The sequence below is a fragment of the Scomber scombrus genome, chromosome 14, assembly GCF_963691925.1.
Source record: "Scomber scombrus chromosome 14, fScoSco1.1, whole genome shotgun sequence".
In the NCBI taxonomy this organism is placed as follows: Eukaryota; Metazoa; Chordata; class Actinopteri; order Scombriformes; family Scombridae; genus Scomber; species Scomber scombrus.
The window spans coordinates 6,329,301-6,345,357 of NC_084983.1; the positions used below are offsets into that span (position 1 = coordinate 6,329,301).

Here is a 16,057-nt window from a genome sequence, read left to right on the forward strand (position 1 = left end):
TGATTGGGGATGCTAGCAAAGGACACAAATTTCATTTTTTACAAGAAGTCACATCTGCTTTACGCTTCATGAGTCCATTTAAAATCTCTCCCTGAAATTGCTTGATAGATTTTTTTTTTGTGGTTTAAATTGATTTTCAGTCAATGGACAGAGGAAGATGAAATTGCAGACTACAAGAAGAACCAGGAGTGGATGGATGAGTGTATGGACGGGATGTTTGAGAAGTGGTACGACAAAATCGAAGAAGAGGACTCCATGGAGGACAGAAGAAAGGTATATCACAGCGTATAAAAGACAAAGTAATCATTAGAAAACAAGAGAAATTGTCCTGTGTCTCAGCTGTCTGTGGAAAAATGCTTTTAGCCAGTGTTTAACCTGGCTGGCCCCAAGTACCTCTCTGCTCTCTATTTCTTCCCAGTACAATCCAAGAATACAGCACATATAGTCATTCAGTGAAGATAGATGTTGTCATATTATGAGATATGTTTAACATTTGTAGTCAAGGTTATGAAAGGGAAACTCCACAGTTTGCACATGCATTGAAGAGTACTACTGCATAATATGTGAGGAAAAAGTTGTAGAAACCTTTTCTTGGCTACAGAGAGAGTTTGGAATCTGATAAATTACCTCAAGGGATGTCACTTGAGTCAGCATTAGGTGGGATTGAAGACAGGTTTGAATTAATGAAAAAAATGTGGGAGAGTCGATGACTTGAGGTTACCAGACTTATGTAGCCTGCTCCTCATCTCTGCTTAACGCTGCATTAGCTGCCCTAGCATAACCTGAATTTCTGGCTGAACTGCCAGACTGGACAAGTATTGTGAGGTACCAGGTTTTTGATGAGGAAGTAGACTGAAATGAAAAGGACAACCTCTAAAGCTCTTAAAAAGACAGGCTCACACAAACCAATACACAAAATAATGGTTAATACGGCAGTAGATACTATATTATTCCTGTTTATTTCCAGTGAGAATATGACCCAATTCACAAATACACATGATGTAAGTTTAGTGAGCTGTAAAGAGCAGATGATTGAGTCAGGATCTTTTCTACGTTTGCTAAGCGGAAGGGTGAATGTTATATTATCATTTTATCATTCTATCAGTTAATGTTAATACTGTACTTTATATCCACAGATGCACATGTTCATTGCACGCTATTGTGACCTTCTCAATGTTGTAATATCCTGCGATGGTTGTGAAAGGATGGCACCTTGGCACCGCTACCGATGTCTGCAGTGTATGGATATGGACCTCTGCAAGACCTGTTTCCTCAGTGAGTTTATACATTCTATTATACTATATAAGCAGTCACACAGGTGGAACTGTTTGCCAAGAGTTTAGAGAAACATGGTAAATTGTATCAATGAAAGCATCGGGTTGTGATTTTTAACAAGGTGGCGCCAAGCCTGAGGGCCATGAGGATGACCATGAGATGGTGAACATGGAGTACGCCTGTGACCATTGCCAGGGTCTCATTGTAGGCAGCAGGATCAACTGCAACGTGTGTGAAGACTTTGACCTGTGCTTTGGCTGTTACAATGCAAAGAAGTATCCAGACAGGTAACACATTTTAAAACTAATACTGTTGCCACACAATTTGATTCTAGCAGTTTACCATTGATTAAAGAACTCAATTATTGTTTATCAAATTCCACCTTTAGCCACCTGCCCACCCATCGGATCACAGTTTTCCCCATGGTGACCATTCGGATCAGTGACCGTCACCGCCTGATCCAACCCTACATCCACAACTACTCCTGGTTGCTTTTTGCTGCTTTGGCCCTCTACACTTCAGAGCTGAACAGTGAAAGGCAGATAGATGGAGAGTCTTTGGACCTCAACATCTTGAGCCAGGCTTCGGCCCTGCAGACGTACTGCTCCCAGCTCATCACTGATTGCTTGCTAAAGGGTCAGACTGGCAAAGGTAAATTCATACCAAAATGTTCAAATGCCAGAGGAGGGATATGTTTTCTTCTGACATCTTATCACCACATTTCAGCATTTTCAAATTAACGTAGGTGTCACATGCTGTCTCAGATTCTGCTAATCTCTATTTGTCCATCTTTTGTCCTTTTTGTGCTTCACATAGGGCTGCGTTCCTCAGCCTTGCTCGCTCTGCTGTCGTCCAATGAATCAGCCTCTGACAGCGAGATCTGTCCAGTCTCTCCCGAGTCCTCCCAGGAGCTCAGTACGGCCACTGACACCTCCTCTCTGCCTGGCAGCACCGCAGCCATCTGTTCCCCGTCATCTCCCAAAGACAAGGTGAGGAACAGGACTCATGTTGTAAAGTAATATGAAGACTGAATGGTTGCTGCTGAGGGAGTGCACCATTACAGTGGCAACATAGTATTTAGTATTTTAGATCAGGAGCTCATACTGTACAGTCTGTCAACCTACTGAATTGTTGTCCTCCTCTCACTACTAGACTAAACTATCAGGAAAGGAAAAGAAGGCGAAGGAGGCAGGCTCTCCTCCCTCTGCTCCTGCTGAAATGCTATCACCCCCGAGCACTGTAGATGGGGAGAAAAGGAAACTGGTTACACAAGACACCCTGGACTCTCCCAGCCTCAGCCAGACACTTTCTGTGTCCAGCGAGGACCCTCTCTCTCCCGTGGTCCGACGTAAGTACTGACACTACCTCCATCAGGCTGATTACAGTACTGATTTTGTTCATTAATGGTTATGACTAGCACATACTGTAACTGCCTGGATTAAATGTGTGTGTGTGTGTGATTGTCTTATTATTACCATTCTCAGCCTCAGAGTCTGGTCCAGGAACCGTCAACTCTCCAACCTCAGACATCAAGGAGACAGATGAGAGGCTGCCTCAGATTCCCCTCCTGGAGCATGTGTTCTCAGAATGCTCCAGAGAGAGAATCCTGGGACTTCTAGCTGCTATGTTGCCACCAGCCAAACCAGTATGTGAAACTAAAGACCAGTTTTTAAGGATTAAGATCCTATATAGAATGTATTATTAAGTAGTGACTTTGTTGACATACACATATACATTAAAATATACCACCCTGTCTTTCTTGTATCCTCAGGGCGCCACCTTGTCTCTGCCCAGTCTCAACTCCATCCTGCCCCAACTTTTCCGGGCAGTCATCTCAAATGCTGGCTCTCTTAACGAGACCTACCACCTCACCCTGGGACTCCTAGGCCAGCTGCTACTCAGAATCCCTCCAATGGAGGCCGACACCGCCGTCACAGAGGCCCTAGCTGACAAATATGAAATGCTGACACAAGGAGAGTCGGCCACTTCTGACACTCAGGGCTGGAAGACCACTCAGCTGCTCTTCAGCTTGGGGGCAGTCTGTTTAGACAGGTACCAGGAAGATATTGTAGTTAAGATTTATGGATCCATTTGCCTCATTAACTCCACCGTAGTGTAATAAATCATGTACTAATAGATGTAGTGCTGGAGATACTAGTGGTATCTCTTACAGTTGAAATCTTGATTGAAAGAAAGGTTTGTCTTTTAGATGTTTTTGTGCTAACTGTTGAAACATTTAACTTCCATTAGCCGGTATTGAAATTTCATCTTTATTTCCTGTGTTTTGCAGTCGTATCGGTCTGGACTGGGCGTGCACGGTGGCAGATATTTTACACAGTCTTAACGCTTGTCCCGAGTGGAGCACAGTCATCGCTGCCTTCACCGATCATTGCATTCAGCAGCTGCCACAAACTCTGAAACGCACCAACCTCTTCACCCTGCTGGTGCTGGTGGGCTTCCCTGAGGTAGGTACAAGTGTACCACTGCGTAAGGTTGTGCACTGTAAAGGCTCACATCACAGTGTAATCATAGTGTGCTCCCTGACTCTCCAAACCAAGTCATGACTCATGCGTGTGCCTGTCAGGTGCTGTGTGTGGGCACCCAGACGGTGTTCATCGACAACGCCAACGAACAGCACAACATGATCCTGCTGAAGCACTTCACAGAGAAGAACCACGCTGCAGTGGTGGATGTTAAGACGCGCAAGAGGAAAACAGGTTAGCGCAGTAGTATCACCTGAACAGCATTGCCAGCTTTCAGAATTAAACATAGAATTTAACCCTCTGTGCTTCCCCCCGTTTCACAGTGAAGGACTACCAACTCATCCAGTCTCAGGATTCCACTACAGCTGGCCTTCCAGGGCAATCAGAAGACCAGGGCTCACCAAAGACCCTGCTCAGCCGTTACCTTAGCAATTTCACATCCATCATCAGCCACTTGCTGCAGGCAAGCCAGGACAATGGCTCTCCTGATGCCGTAGAGGCTTCTTGGGTTCTGTCCTTGGCCCTTAAAGGTCTCTACAACACACTGAAGGTACCTGTCCTCATCCAGCTATAATATTACACATATTATTTCACACACCATGAATCAGTGCATCAGTGATGCTTTGTGTATATACCATTATGACCAAAGAGTGTGCAGCGTGCAGGTTTTTTAACAAACAAACAAAACAGCAGCTGATTTTCTTTCCCCTGAAAATGTCTCTATGGTAGATCCACTGGCTCACTGTTTGGTGAAAATGAAATTCAGCAGTTATTATGATGTATTTTCTGATCACTTCAAAATTTCCGATGTGGACATCAACATCTGGACTTAGGCTAGGAACAACTGGCGTAGCAAATGTAAAATGACTCCAGAGGCAGTTTTCTCAATTAGTGTCATCCTCTTGTGCAGAAGCATGGAGTGGAGCAAGCTCAGGAGGCCATCCAGCAGTCAGGATTGACTCAGCTGCTGGTGAGGAAGTGCAGCAAGGGCACAGGCTTCAGCAAACTATGGTTGCTGAGAGATCTAGAGATTCTCTCCATCATGCTCTACTCCTCCAAGAGAGAGATCCACTCCATGGCCCAGGACCCAGAGCGAGACCAAAGAGAGCAGGACAAAGAGCACGACTCAGACCACTCCAGTAGCTGCGCTGACGACACAGACGTCAATAAGCCCGACCCCCTGGAGGGCCTGGACGAAGAGACAAAGATTTGCTTCCAGGTGACGAAGGATACCGCTCATAATCCGTGCAGCAAAATAAAGTATTATGTAATAGTCTAAAGCTAATCTTTCAAATGCAGATCACCCACGATGCCTTAAATGCCCCTTTGCCCATCCTGCGAGCCATGTATGAGTTACAGATGAAGAGAACTGACTCTTTCTTCCTGGAGGTGCAGAAGAGGTCAGCATCAATCATTTCTTTTCAATTCACTCCATTCATATTATCCACTGTGGTAAAGGTCGTATTATACAATCAAATGCCAGCTCTTTGTCATGCATTGTGCCTTTTGTGATTTTTCCAGATTTGATGGAGAGGAGATAAAAACAGATGAGACAATCCGTACGCTGGCTCAGAAGTGGCAGCCAACCAGGCGGCCGCGCTCTGAAGAGAGGAACACCAAGGCTGTGGACACTGACATGATTGTTGTATCCTGCGTGGTGAGTTTTCTAAAAACGGCAAATGTTATAATTTTCCAACTACGCTAAATAGAGGTGTTCTGTCCCTGCTTTGATATGCTGTTGCAGTGTTAAAAAACACAACTTAAGAATGGCTGTTTGGGATATTACAAACACTAACTATACCAAGGAGAGATAAAATACAATGGAAAGTAGTTTGGAGGCGTTGTCAATACTCTTGATTTATCCTTGTCATCTCCCTCCTCCCACAGTCTAAACCCAGTCACTGTGAAAAAGCCACAGAGGAGATCAACGTAGTGGCCCAGAAGCTCATCACCAATTCAGAGACCGACCTGCAGCTCAGCTACGCGAAACAGAGGCGTACCAAAAGCTCGGCTCTTTTGCACAAAGAATTGGACGTGCGCAGCAATCGGGCAGTCCGTCAATACCTGGTGAAGGTCAACCAGGCCATCGCCACGCTGTACGCCCGCCACGTGCTGGCCTCACTGCTGGCCGACTGGCCTGCTGAGGCGGCGCTGAGCGAGGAGGCCCTGGAGCTGAACGGCGCCTCGCACATGGCATACATCCTGGATATGTTAATGCAGCTGGAGGAGAGGCCGCTGTGGGAGAAGGTGGGTGTAATGGAGGAGCATGTGGAGTTGTTGCATTGTGTTGCTCTTGGTTGAATGAGAGTTTGTCATGCATGGAAAGGAGTCAAAATGAGATTCCACATATGAAGTATATTAGAGACGTTATTGTGTATTAATTTGATTGTGATGTTATATTACCTATCAGATTCTGCAGAGGGTGCTAAAGGGTTGCAGCCAGAGTATGCTGTGCAGCCTTTCTCTCACTGCTTGCCAGTTCATGGAGGAGCCAGGTATGGCCGTGCAGATCAGAGAATCCAAACACCCGTATGACAACAACACCAACTTTGAGGTGAGTTGACTGCCTTTTTAGTTTATTTTCATGCGTTTCTTTCTTTCTTTTAATCGTCAGCTGCCATAACCGAAGTTCATTGACTTTTATTAAGATTAAGATGAGGATCATGTGTGCCATTGTGTTTTTGTATTTTCAACTTATTTACTCCCTTATGATATGATTTCTCTCTCTCTTCAGGACAAGGTGCACATACCAGGGGCCATCTACCTGTCAGTAAAGTTTGACTCCCGCTGCTACACAGAAGAAGGCTGTGACGAGCTCATCATGTCCAGCAGCAGCGATTTCCTCCAAGATATTCACAACTTCAGCGGCTCTCCTCAGAAATGGTCTGATTTCGAGATCCCCGGTGAGGAACATTTTAAAAAGTTAATTTAGATAGTTAATTTTCTCGTCCAAGTGTAGGCATCTCATCTGTGTGATTTAGAATCATTTGACTGTCAACTTAGTTCTATATCATGATTACTGATATATATCCGGTGTGTGGGTTTCTTTCAGGTGACACCCTGTACTACAGATTTATGTCAGACATGAGCAACACAGAGTGGGGCTACAAGTTCACTGTTACAGGAGGGCACAGGGGACGCTTTCAGACAGGTACACACACACTTATTGTATGTTTGTGCGAACCCTCTTCACAGTTCCTTGGTTAAGAGTAACTCCAACTGTTTAGTAGATTGAAGAATAATCTTTAAAATGAATCCTCAGGTTAGTCAGGTTCTCACCTTCCCTGCACTCTTTCTTCCTTTTCATCAGGTTTCGAGATACTGAAGCAAATGTTAGCAGATGACCAAGTGCTCTGTCACCTGCCACTGTCTGACATCTGGGAGTGGCAGGTGGGCGTGGCCTGTCGCCAGACTGGGAACCAGAGACTAAAAGCCATTCACTTGTTGCTCCGCCTCCTGCAGTGTCAATCCCAGACGTAAGAGTTCAGCCTTGCTTACAGAGTTCTATCTATTTCCCTCTGATCATTATCAATGCTATTCAAACTGCTTCTGTCATCAGTGAAATCATTTTAAAGGTTGGTTTCCTTGTACGAAGTGATGGTGTCTTACGTGAACTGTCACTGTCAATCCAATCTGAATAAACTATAGACACACAGTCCTGGTGTAGTGCGTGTCTAACATCCAACGTAATATACACGATCATTCTCACTTGAGTACACCCGTCAGTACGCGTTTTACCTCAGCAGTGTGTTATGCAGCTCCAGGGTTTGCATAAAAGCTTTCATGTCCAGGTAGTCACCACGGAAGTGAGACACAGGATGCGTTTAGGTATTTGCATGTGTGCAGACCGATTCAGCTGCCGTGAAGTCACAATGACAGCATCGCACAATTTATGAGAAGGCGGTGCTCACGCAGATAGCATACGCATGATTATGTAATGATGATACTGCACTCATCAGTTTAAATAACATCCTGCAAATATTCCTTTTTCTTTTATTTATTTAATCATTTCACGTTTTTCTTACCTGTGGGAGCATTGAGCCATTAATGAAAGTCTGACTTTGTGCTGCAGGACAATCCATGCATCTATTTGAACAACAAAGGCTACCATTGTTTCTGTTTCAGCAACAGCTTTGCGTCGCTTTTGTCAAAATCAAACTCTTTATTGTCCTGTTTTGACTTTGTAATCTGTGGGTCTGTCTAACTATTGATTTGTGTGCACTACAGAGCCTGTGAGCTGACACTGCTGCGACCTCTGTGGCAGCTTTTTATGTCCATGGAAAACAGCCTGAGCCAAGATCCCACCAGTATCACTGTGCTGCTGCCTCTTCACAGAGCACTCACTGAACTATTCTTCATCGCAGAGGCCCGTGCCATCGTGAGTAAAGCATGCACGCACACACACACACAAGAAAATATAAACAGATATCTGATAATGTACATACATTGTTGTTAAAGCTGTTGATGACAACATTATTAACTTAATAGATTAAATATAGAATAGATTGAAAATGGTTGATTGTATAGAAACCATGTTTTGGTCTGCCTTACTTTGAGACTACTCATTGTTTTTATTTTGTTTTGATAAAATATTCAGTATGAGGCAATATAAAGGTAATGGGATGAGTAAAATTTACTCAACACTTTATTCTTTGCCTCCGTCTCTCTGTCTTTATCTCATCTCTCTGTGAGATGAGCATGTTTTTCCTCATCCCACCTGTTTTCTGCTGGGCTCGGGGCCAAAGCCCAGCCCTGCCATCTGCCAGAAGCACAGTGCCACACTGGCTCCTGCAGACCGCACGGGAGAGGGAAGAGATGCTATCCATTTTGTGATGTGTATGGGCACTCGCTCTCTTTCTTGCTCTCTCTCTCTCTCTCAATTGTGTTGAATTATTAATTAAGAGAAATCTGAAGGATTATGAGCATGCCGTCAGCCAGGAGTTTCCCCATCTGTAGCCGCGATTGAACAAGACAGTCCCGGCAAACCGCAATGCCTTCAGGCCGGCGAGGGCTGAGGCTGCGGATCTGACAATAAAATTACATCAGTCGACTTGTCACTGAGGAAGGATTCATGCTTCCATCTGTGCCCACTGAGTGTTGCTGCGTGTGAGGGAGAATGAGACGCTCAGGTGGAGCAGTACCTCTGAGAAACATTAGGGGGCAGTAGCAGTACTGAGCCGTTTTGTCTGGAATGTCCTTCATGGACACTCCAGTGTTGCGTTAGCAGTGGTAGGCACATGCTGCAGCACCTCCATAGAGCGTGAGCGATCTTTTAACAACCACGCAGATGTGTTTTCTGCAGTGGTTTATCACCTTCACCTCCTTACCCACAACTTTGAGATAAGTCTGAGCTGAAGGTCTTAGCAGAAATTAGGAATACATGAATGGAGAAGGGCGTGCACATTCATTCTCATTTACATAAACACAAAATCCTTGGTCAGTTTTTGAAAAGAACACACACCTGCTACTGCTTGCAGCAGCTGTCACAGTGAATGTTGTTGGGTGGTTGCACTTGGTTAATGATGTGGTTCAAACTATAACAAAAACATTTAAAAACTTGAATAAACTCCAGTGTGTACTTGATTTAAAAAGAGGTTATACACGCAACAACTTTGCTGTTCACCATCTGGATTGGATATGTTGTATCCACTACATCACATCTTCACATCTGCATTCATCCAGATTTTATAATGAGCCAGCTTCCTAGGCAGAACTGTACTGAAGTTAATATAAAGGAAAGGTCATTTCAAACACTGTCAATCTAGAAGCGGACTTAAATATTTGAAAAGTCCTTTGTAAGCTGTGTAAGGGTCAGTGCTCTACCTACAGCATGGCACATCATCTGTCATCTTCCTCCTGAAAAGTAAGGATTAGTTTAGTAGACTCAAGTTGATGGCTCTCATGTCTTGTTGACATATGGGTTTAACTGCAATGTTGGCATACAGCTCCACGTTGACACGACTGTAAAATCGTGGGAAGCTTATGAGCGACTGGACACACACCATGGATTCTTCAGTAAAGCCTTGAACCAGCATATTTGAAAGGTTAAGTAGCAGGTGCTGATCACATTTCAGCGACAGCCCTCATTCTTCATCCCCACACATGGCCAGATCCACTGAGATCCAATGAACTCTCCACCCCAGGAAGTGAAAGTTATATTTAGGAATCAAAACGGCGTGTCACGCACTACTGACTGTACAAATCGTCCTAGGATGTTCCCCAGTATAAACAATTGGGGTGCTGCAAAATGAATGGTGGGCCAGGGCTCTGGACTGTGTCTCCAGCACTGTAAAAAGCTCCATTTGGCCAGTCTCAGCCCATTTAGCCTCTATGTAGTCTTATCTGTGTTCCTCGACTCCATGTGCTTATGTAACCCAAGGTACGTCTCTCCCGTGGGGCTTTAGTGGAAGCGCTCTTCAGTTTGTTTATAATTTTGAATGACTTTTCCAACATTCCACTGTTCAGTTTGATGCGGAGATGGAGACGAAGTGCGGTCAGGGAACCAGGCCTCATTTATAACTGAATGCATCCCTTATGTAACCTCTTCAGCAGTCCGTCTCTGGAAGTTCCCTCTATTCCTGACAGTTATCTGGCTTGCGAAGTTATCATTGTTTCTGTGCAAGCTGCATTTTTGGGGAGAATGCGGGGTAGAAGTTGACCTCATTACCAACCATTTGATGTGTTTTACAGGCACAGGGCATCCTCCAGGAGTACTTACTAGCCATGACCACTGACGAACAGCTCCTCAACCACACTGCAATGGTAAGACCGTTACTCCTTTTTATTCCTTTTTAGTCAGCCTCTCTCTGGTCTCCTTTTGAACAATATTCCAATATGCACTTGATATTTGTACTTGTCATTTGCCACCTAACACGAATGATAATAGCAAGAAGTTATCACTGATTCCTGAAGTGTAGCGATATTATGCAACTCTCTCTCTTAACCTCACAGTCCAGTTGATTGAAAGGTCTTCAGTCGCTGTGAGTCAGCTCGCGGCTGCTGTCTCTTATGCTTGTGCATCATCAAGCCGTTGACACCCAGCAGCTCCCGCGGCACCCCCTTACCACTTGTTTTTGAATGCGTGTGGGCCGCACTCAGGACTAATGTATTTGGTAATTAGAGTCCATTAGCATTTGTGGCGGAGCGAGTCCTGTAGACCCCATAATACAGCAGAGGAGCCAGAAGGGGTGCGGGGGGAGAGGGAGGAGGGGTGTTGAAAAGACATTGTAGGTGGTTCTGTTGAGCAGTTACCTAATACCTGTCATGTTGAAAACAAACGCATAGGTGACTTGGCAGTAGTCATAACTATTATTGTAACAATGGTGCCCAGTCTAGGAGAAAATTGGCAGGGATTCGCTTTCAAAGAGCCGGAAAAAAATGTTCAAAAAATGTTCCAATGATTGCATTTTTTTTTGCTAGCAGTCATCTTGAAGGCTTTACCTCTTCTAACCTGTAATTTTTTTGGATGAGTTTATTACAACACAGCACAAACTGCAGGATTCAGAGGATGGTATTCACTCCACTATTCCCTAGCTTTTATTTTTCCCGTTGTTCACTCAATTAAACACAGTTAACAGTGTAAGATACCTGTCTTTTTCATATGACATTTGCAAATGAATTGCCCACTAAACCATCCTAGCGTGTTAACAGCCGAATCAGCAAGTGCTACTGTGTGTTGGCGCGTTACCTGCTGTTGGAGTTCTCAGATCCAAGGAAATCACCTTGAGTAAAGTACTTTTTACAGGTTTACAGCATTCAGAAATGAGTTACTATTTAACAACAACAAGAGAGAAAGTACATATTTATATATTCTAAAACCTAAACATGTATACATTTGGTCTGTTTTGAGGACGTAACGAAAAATATTGAAGTACCTCTCATTAAAGTTGCACCTATATATATATATATTGTTATAAACAATGGATCAAATAACAGTGTGTAATGTGAAAGAGGTACCTTGTATAACCTGACTCTACAGTTCCACTTATCTCTATGGAGCATTTTAGTGTCTTTTAACTCGTTGTTTTGGGTTTCTTGCCTGCAACTTTACTGTTTCAGCTCTCAGTCTCATCAACATTTCTCAGCAGGCAGCCGCTTTCAGCAAACGAGTTCTGATAAACCCATTGCACACACACCATCAGCACCAAGCTGCAAACAAAGCAACGTTAGCATTTAGCTGGTAAAAACCTGTATCTTTCCCTGAGAAGTGGAATAAGACCAAAAAAACTCTAATTGACTTCAAATGAATGCTAATGTTGCGCCGTGTCTGCTGGATGTGTTAATAGGCTCCTATTTGCTTTATGGGGTAATAATGTCAATGTTGTGTTTACAGTGTGTTCTGCTGCCCCCCCAAGTAGCCAAAAAAACTCATTTAGGCTTCTTTAACATTGCATCCTGAGATTACCAAAAGTCTTCCTCACCTTGTAAATGATGAAGGTTTGCATAGCTTAACTTAATTAGCGATTTTATTGGTACACAAGCTGTATTTGATGCATTACCTGGGAAACAAATCTCCCTCCAGCAACAAAACTCATGTTAATCAGCCCGGCTGGCCACCATTAAGAACTTTAGGTGATTTACATAACGCTGGTTCTCTAAGTAGCCTTTTATTGCATTATCCCAGCTGATTGGTCGGCCTTAACATGTATTTTTTTAACCCACTTCTTCCTTGCTTCACACCTGCAAGGAGGGTGGTCTTGTGAGACACTCATTCATTCCACTTAGAGAACCGAGGTCATGTAAATAAACTACAATTCTCTTTCATAGCATTCGTTCCATGTCTCACTTTAAGATATACTGACTCCCAGATTGCTTTATAAGCCCATTATAGGAAACAGCTCTAGCATGTGTAGTCCTCTCCATCAGTCACCCCCCCCCCACACACTCAGTACAGAGTGAGCCTGGGAGGGTGCTGTAACATCTGTACTGTAGAACATAGCAAGATGTCCTGAATGGAGACACCCCTGAAAAGTCATGATGATGCCAAGCCTGTAGTAGAGTGTGGCTGCATAGTCGCTGGAGGTTGTAAGCCTCTACTAGTATAAGCAAGAGAAATAGCCCTCACTATTGATTGGGAAATCCGCTGTTTTGACACCAGCTTTGCCCCAAAACACAAAAAAGCTGATGAGATTTTTCTGAAAAGTTGCCGTTCCACATATATCTGTAGAGCCTCAATTTACCTCTTTAACATCACTCAACATGCAGCGCACACCCCAGGATTGTGACATCTCATTTTCTAACTAATATATTCTGCTCCATTCTGTTCTCCCTGCGCCCCGTTCTTCTGTATTTCATTCACATACTGACGCACTTTGTTTTTTATTGTGAAGGCTCTGAAGAACATCGCCGCCATCAGCCTGGCTATCAATTACCCCAATAAATCTACTAAGCTACTCAACATGTCCCCGTGAGACATCCACAGAGAGAAAGGAGGGGAGCAGCCTGAAGAAGGAGGGGGGGGGACGACACATCCTGACTCAGCTGGATCACTTTGAAGAAGGAAGGTAGAGGTGAGGGAGAGAAAAAAAAAATCTCCCTAAGCATCCAGTGCTTTCCTTCAAACAGGACACCCCCACCTACCACCACCACCTCCACCCTCCACACCAGTAACTCTCTGCAGTACTCCAGACCTGAGCTGTGGAGGGGGACTCAAAGAGCACTTTTCACACTTACTCACAATCCTTTTTGCCTTAGGTGAATCCAATATATCAGCATGTGCATTCACTGGAACAGGAACAATTGCGGGGGTCTGTTTTGTTTTTCTTTCTTTTTCTTTCTTTTTTTAAACTTGAGGATAACTTTTTACTTGAAGATGCCATGCTTAAGGACAAAAAGTGTGCCAAATTCACGACTTTCAAGGGGAAGTATTCCTTTTTTTTCCTTTTTTTTTTTTTTCCTTGTCCTAAACAACAGCCACTCTGGGTTATGTAGTTGATCACGGTGAAAACAGGTCACCTTGGCGACTCGTATGTCTCTGTAGACATGCAGAGCATCCTAAAAATACTGTCCAGGACAGTGGAGTCTCATTAGTCACCACAGGGAGAAAGTACTGACCTACAAGCTCATTCCTCTCCTTTTTCTTTTTCCTTTTTATCTACCCTTCCTTTTCTTCCTACTCAACTTCTCCCCGTCTTCCTTTCTTATTGCCTCTCCAGAAAACAGAAAAAAAAGATGACGGTATTTTTTAGGGCTCTTTTTGAAAGGTTAGGATCAATGTATCTAAAAACTCACATTGCAACTGTGATCGGGCTGAACGGGACAAAGATGATACTCACAATAGCCATAGTCTTTGCATAGGATGAGGATTACCATTACAGCTGAGGGAAAACTGTGATCATATACTGTTGCAATGCATTCCTCCACATCACTCTTACAAATATGTTGTAGTATTTTCACTCCAGACCATTATGATGTCAAATGACGTTCATGAAAATGAACAGCAGCAAAAAAAAGGAAAAAAAGAAACCCGGAATCTCTTAAAGGCCTTCAGTTTTATCCTCCAATTTATTTATTGACTATTATTATTTTTTTATCCTTATGTACAATTAAGTTGAAGCTTATGAGGGTTTATTTTTCATGGCGGTGAAAGAAAAGTCTATCACATGATTATCTCTCCATACATTATAATGAATGCTATGTACAACAAATACACAGATCGACTGTCGATGTAAAGAATTGAAGTCGATCCACTGATGTGACTGTAAACACATTTTATCCCACTCATACACCAGTAACACACGTCATATTTGTTAAGCTGATAAAAGTTTCTTTTTTAATACCGAATAGTTAATTACCTCATATTTTGCAATCCACTGATATTCGGCGTGACACTTCCTTCAATGTTTAACGTGACATCGCACTCACCCCCACCTTTTTATACAAAAGCGAGATCCACCTGTAGCCAAACCCACAGAGATCTCAATCAGTCACATGCACTTTCATGTTAAAGACGGCATCAAGTTTTGTATTTTGACAAATCCGAGTTCAAAAGAGGAGCGAGTAGATAGGGAGGGGGGTGGGGGGGAAAGGGGGGGGTGGGGGGGTGATGATGGCGGGTTGTTTTTTTGCAATCATTACTGTGTTCATTTCAGACGAAGAGATTTTTTGTCGTCGTAGGAAGTCATGGTGGTTTATACCAAAGAAACCAATCATTGTGAGCCATGAAACATCACCGACAGAGCTCCTGGAAGAGTTACTTCTCAGTTTATCACATATCACATAGCTACCCTGTGAGAAGCTGGAGCAGAGGAAACTTTAAGACATAATTCTGTTTTATTTTTTGTTCTGTTCTGTTGGGTTTTTTTTTTTTTTTCCGAAGTGGTCCTACAAATGGCCATAGGATAGCTCGGTGATTTTGTTTACACAAACATCAGCTGCAGCGAGGAGACAGGAAGATTTACACGGCCGCCATTTTGGCTTCTACCATGCCTCACATATCTACGACGTGCCTATGGTTAATAATGAAGCAATCATAATTTAACTCATGTTAGTGGAATAGTTATTAATTCTATTTTAAAAAAAGAGAAATATATTGTTTAATTTGAAGTTGTTTTGTAACTTTTTACTTTTAAATTGTTCTGTTCTGTTTTGTGCGGATGCGTGACACGAGGCTGACTAATTTGAATGTACATATCTGTGAATAATTGCACAGAGGAAAGACTTTGATATCAAACCCTTACAAGTATAAACTTTACTGGGCACTAACAGACGGACACTTTGATTCTGGTTTTTTGTATGCATGGCACATTGAAGGTAAAAAAAATATAATAAAAAAGTACTGCTTGGGTTGAAATGTGATCCATTTCTAATAAAAATAGAAATGGCTTAAATATGACTTCAGTTCTGCTGTCATCTTTTTTATGTGTAGGTTCAACAGAGAATTTCTGTGCGGCATCAAATACTGTATTGATCACAGAGGCCGGCATTGATTAGAGCCCACACACACTCACTCCTAGCAGGTACTGTACACGGGCAGCAAGGGCAGGCTCGCCCATCGATAGTTCTCTCTCACACTGTCTTTCTACCTCTAAGAAAACAAGTACGCCTCTTGCACTTTATCATACACATCCACACACATCTGCTGTTTTAAATTCTGTCCTCCTCTGCTTTTTGTTTATGCCTGTTTATTCACTCCCTTCTTGCAAAGTGGCTTGTACCTCAAAAGTCCCTCAGCCTCCTGGTCTGCCTCCTCTACAAACCAGGAGGCCCCCCCCATCTGTTGGTAATGTGGAGTCGTAGGGGCCAACGCTGATGATGGGAGTGATGATCATTGGGGCGATAATGACATCAAATGGAGGAAA

The 16,057-nt window shown here is 43.4% G+C and overlaps 1 protein-coding gene across 1 annotated transcript in view; it reads left to right on the plus strand.

The window, feature by feature from the left end:
• Positions 1–15,591, plus strand: part of zzef1 (zinc finger, ZZ-type with EF hand domain 1) — a 28,937-nt gene extending 13,346 nt beyond the window's left edge. The window contains 22 exon segments of the mRNA XM_062433792.1: positions 141–273; positions 1,137–1,275; positions 1,397–1,562; positions 1,664–1,926; positions 2,092–2,264; positions 2,428–2,623; positions 2,760–2,920; positions 3,047–3,327; positions 3,566–3,740; positions 3,860–3,992; positions 4,082–4,308; positions 4,669–4,977; positions 5,058–5,158; positions 5,280–5,415; positions 5,646–6,005; positions 6,169–6,312; positions 6,493–6,661; positions 6,811–6,909; positions 7,069–7,234; positions 7,986–8,136; positions 10,449–10,520; positions 13,088–15,591. Coding sequence (XP_062289776.1) covers positions 141–273; positions 1,137–1,275; positions 1,397–1,562; positions 1,664–1,926; positions 2,092–2,264; positions 2,428–2,623; positions 2,760–2,920; positions 3,047–3,327; positions 3,566–3,740; positions 3,860–3,992; positions 4,082–4,308; positions 4,669–4,977; positions 5,058–5,158; positions 5,280–5,415; positions 5,646–6,005; positions 6,169–6,312; positions 6,493–6,661; positions 6,811–6,909; positions 7,069–7,234; positions 7,986–8,136; positions 10,449–10,520; positions 13,088–13,168 — 3,835 coding nt within the window. The 3' untranslated portion in view covers positions 13,169–15,591.
• The last annotated feature ends 466 nt before the right edge of the window (positions 15,592–16,057 follow it).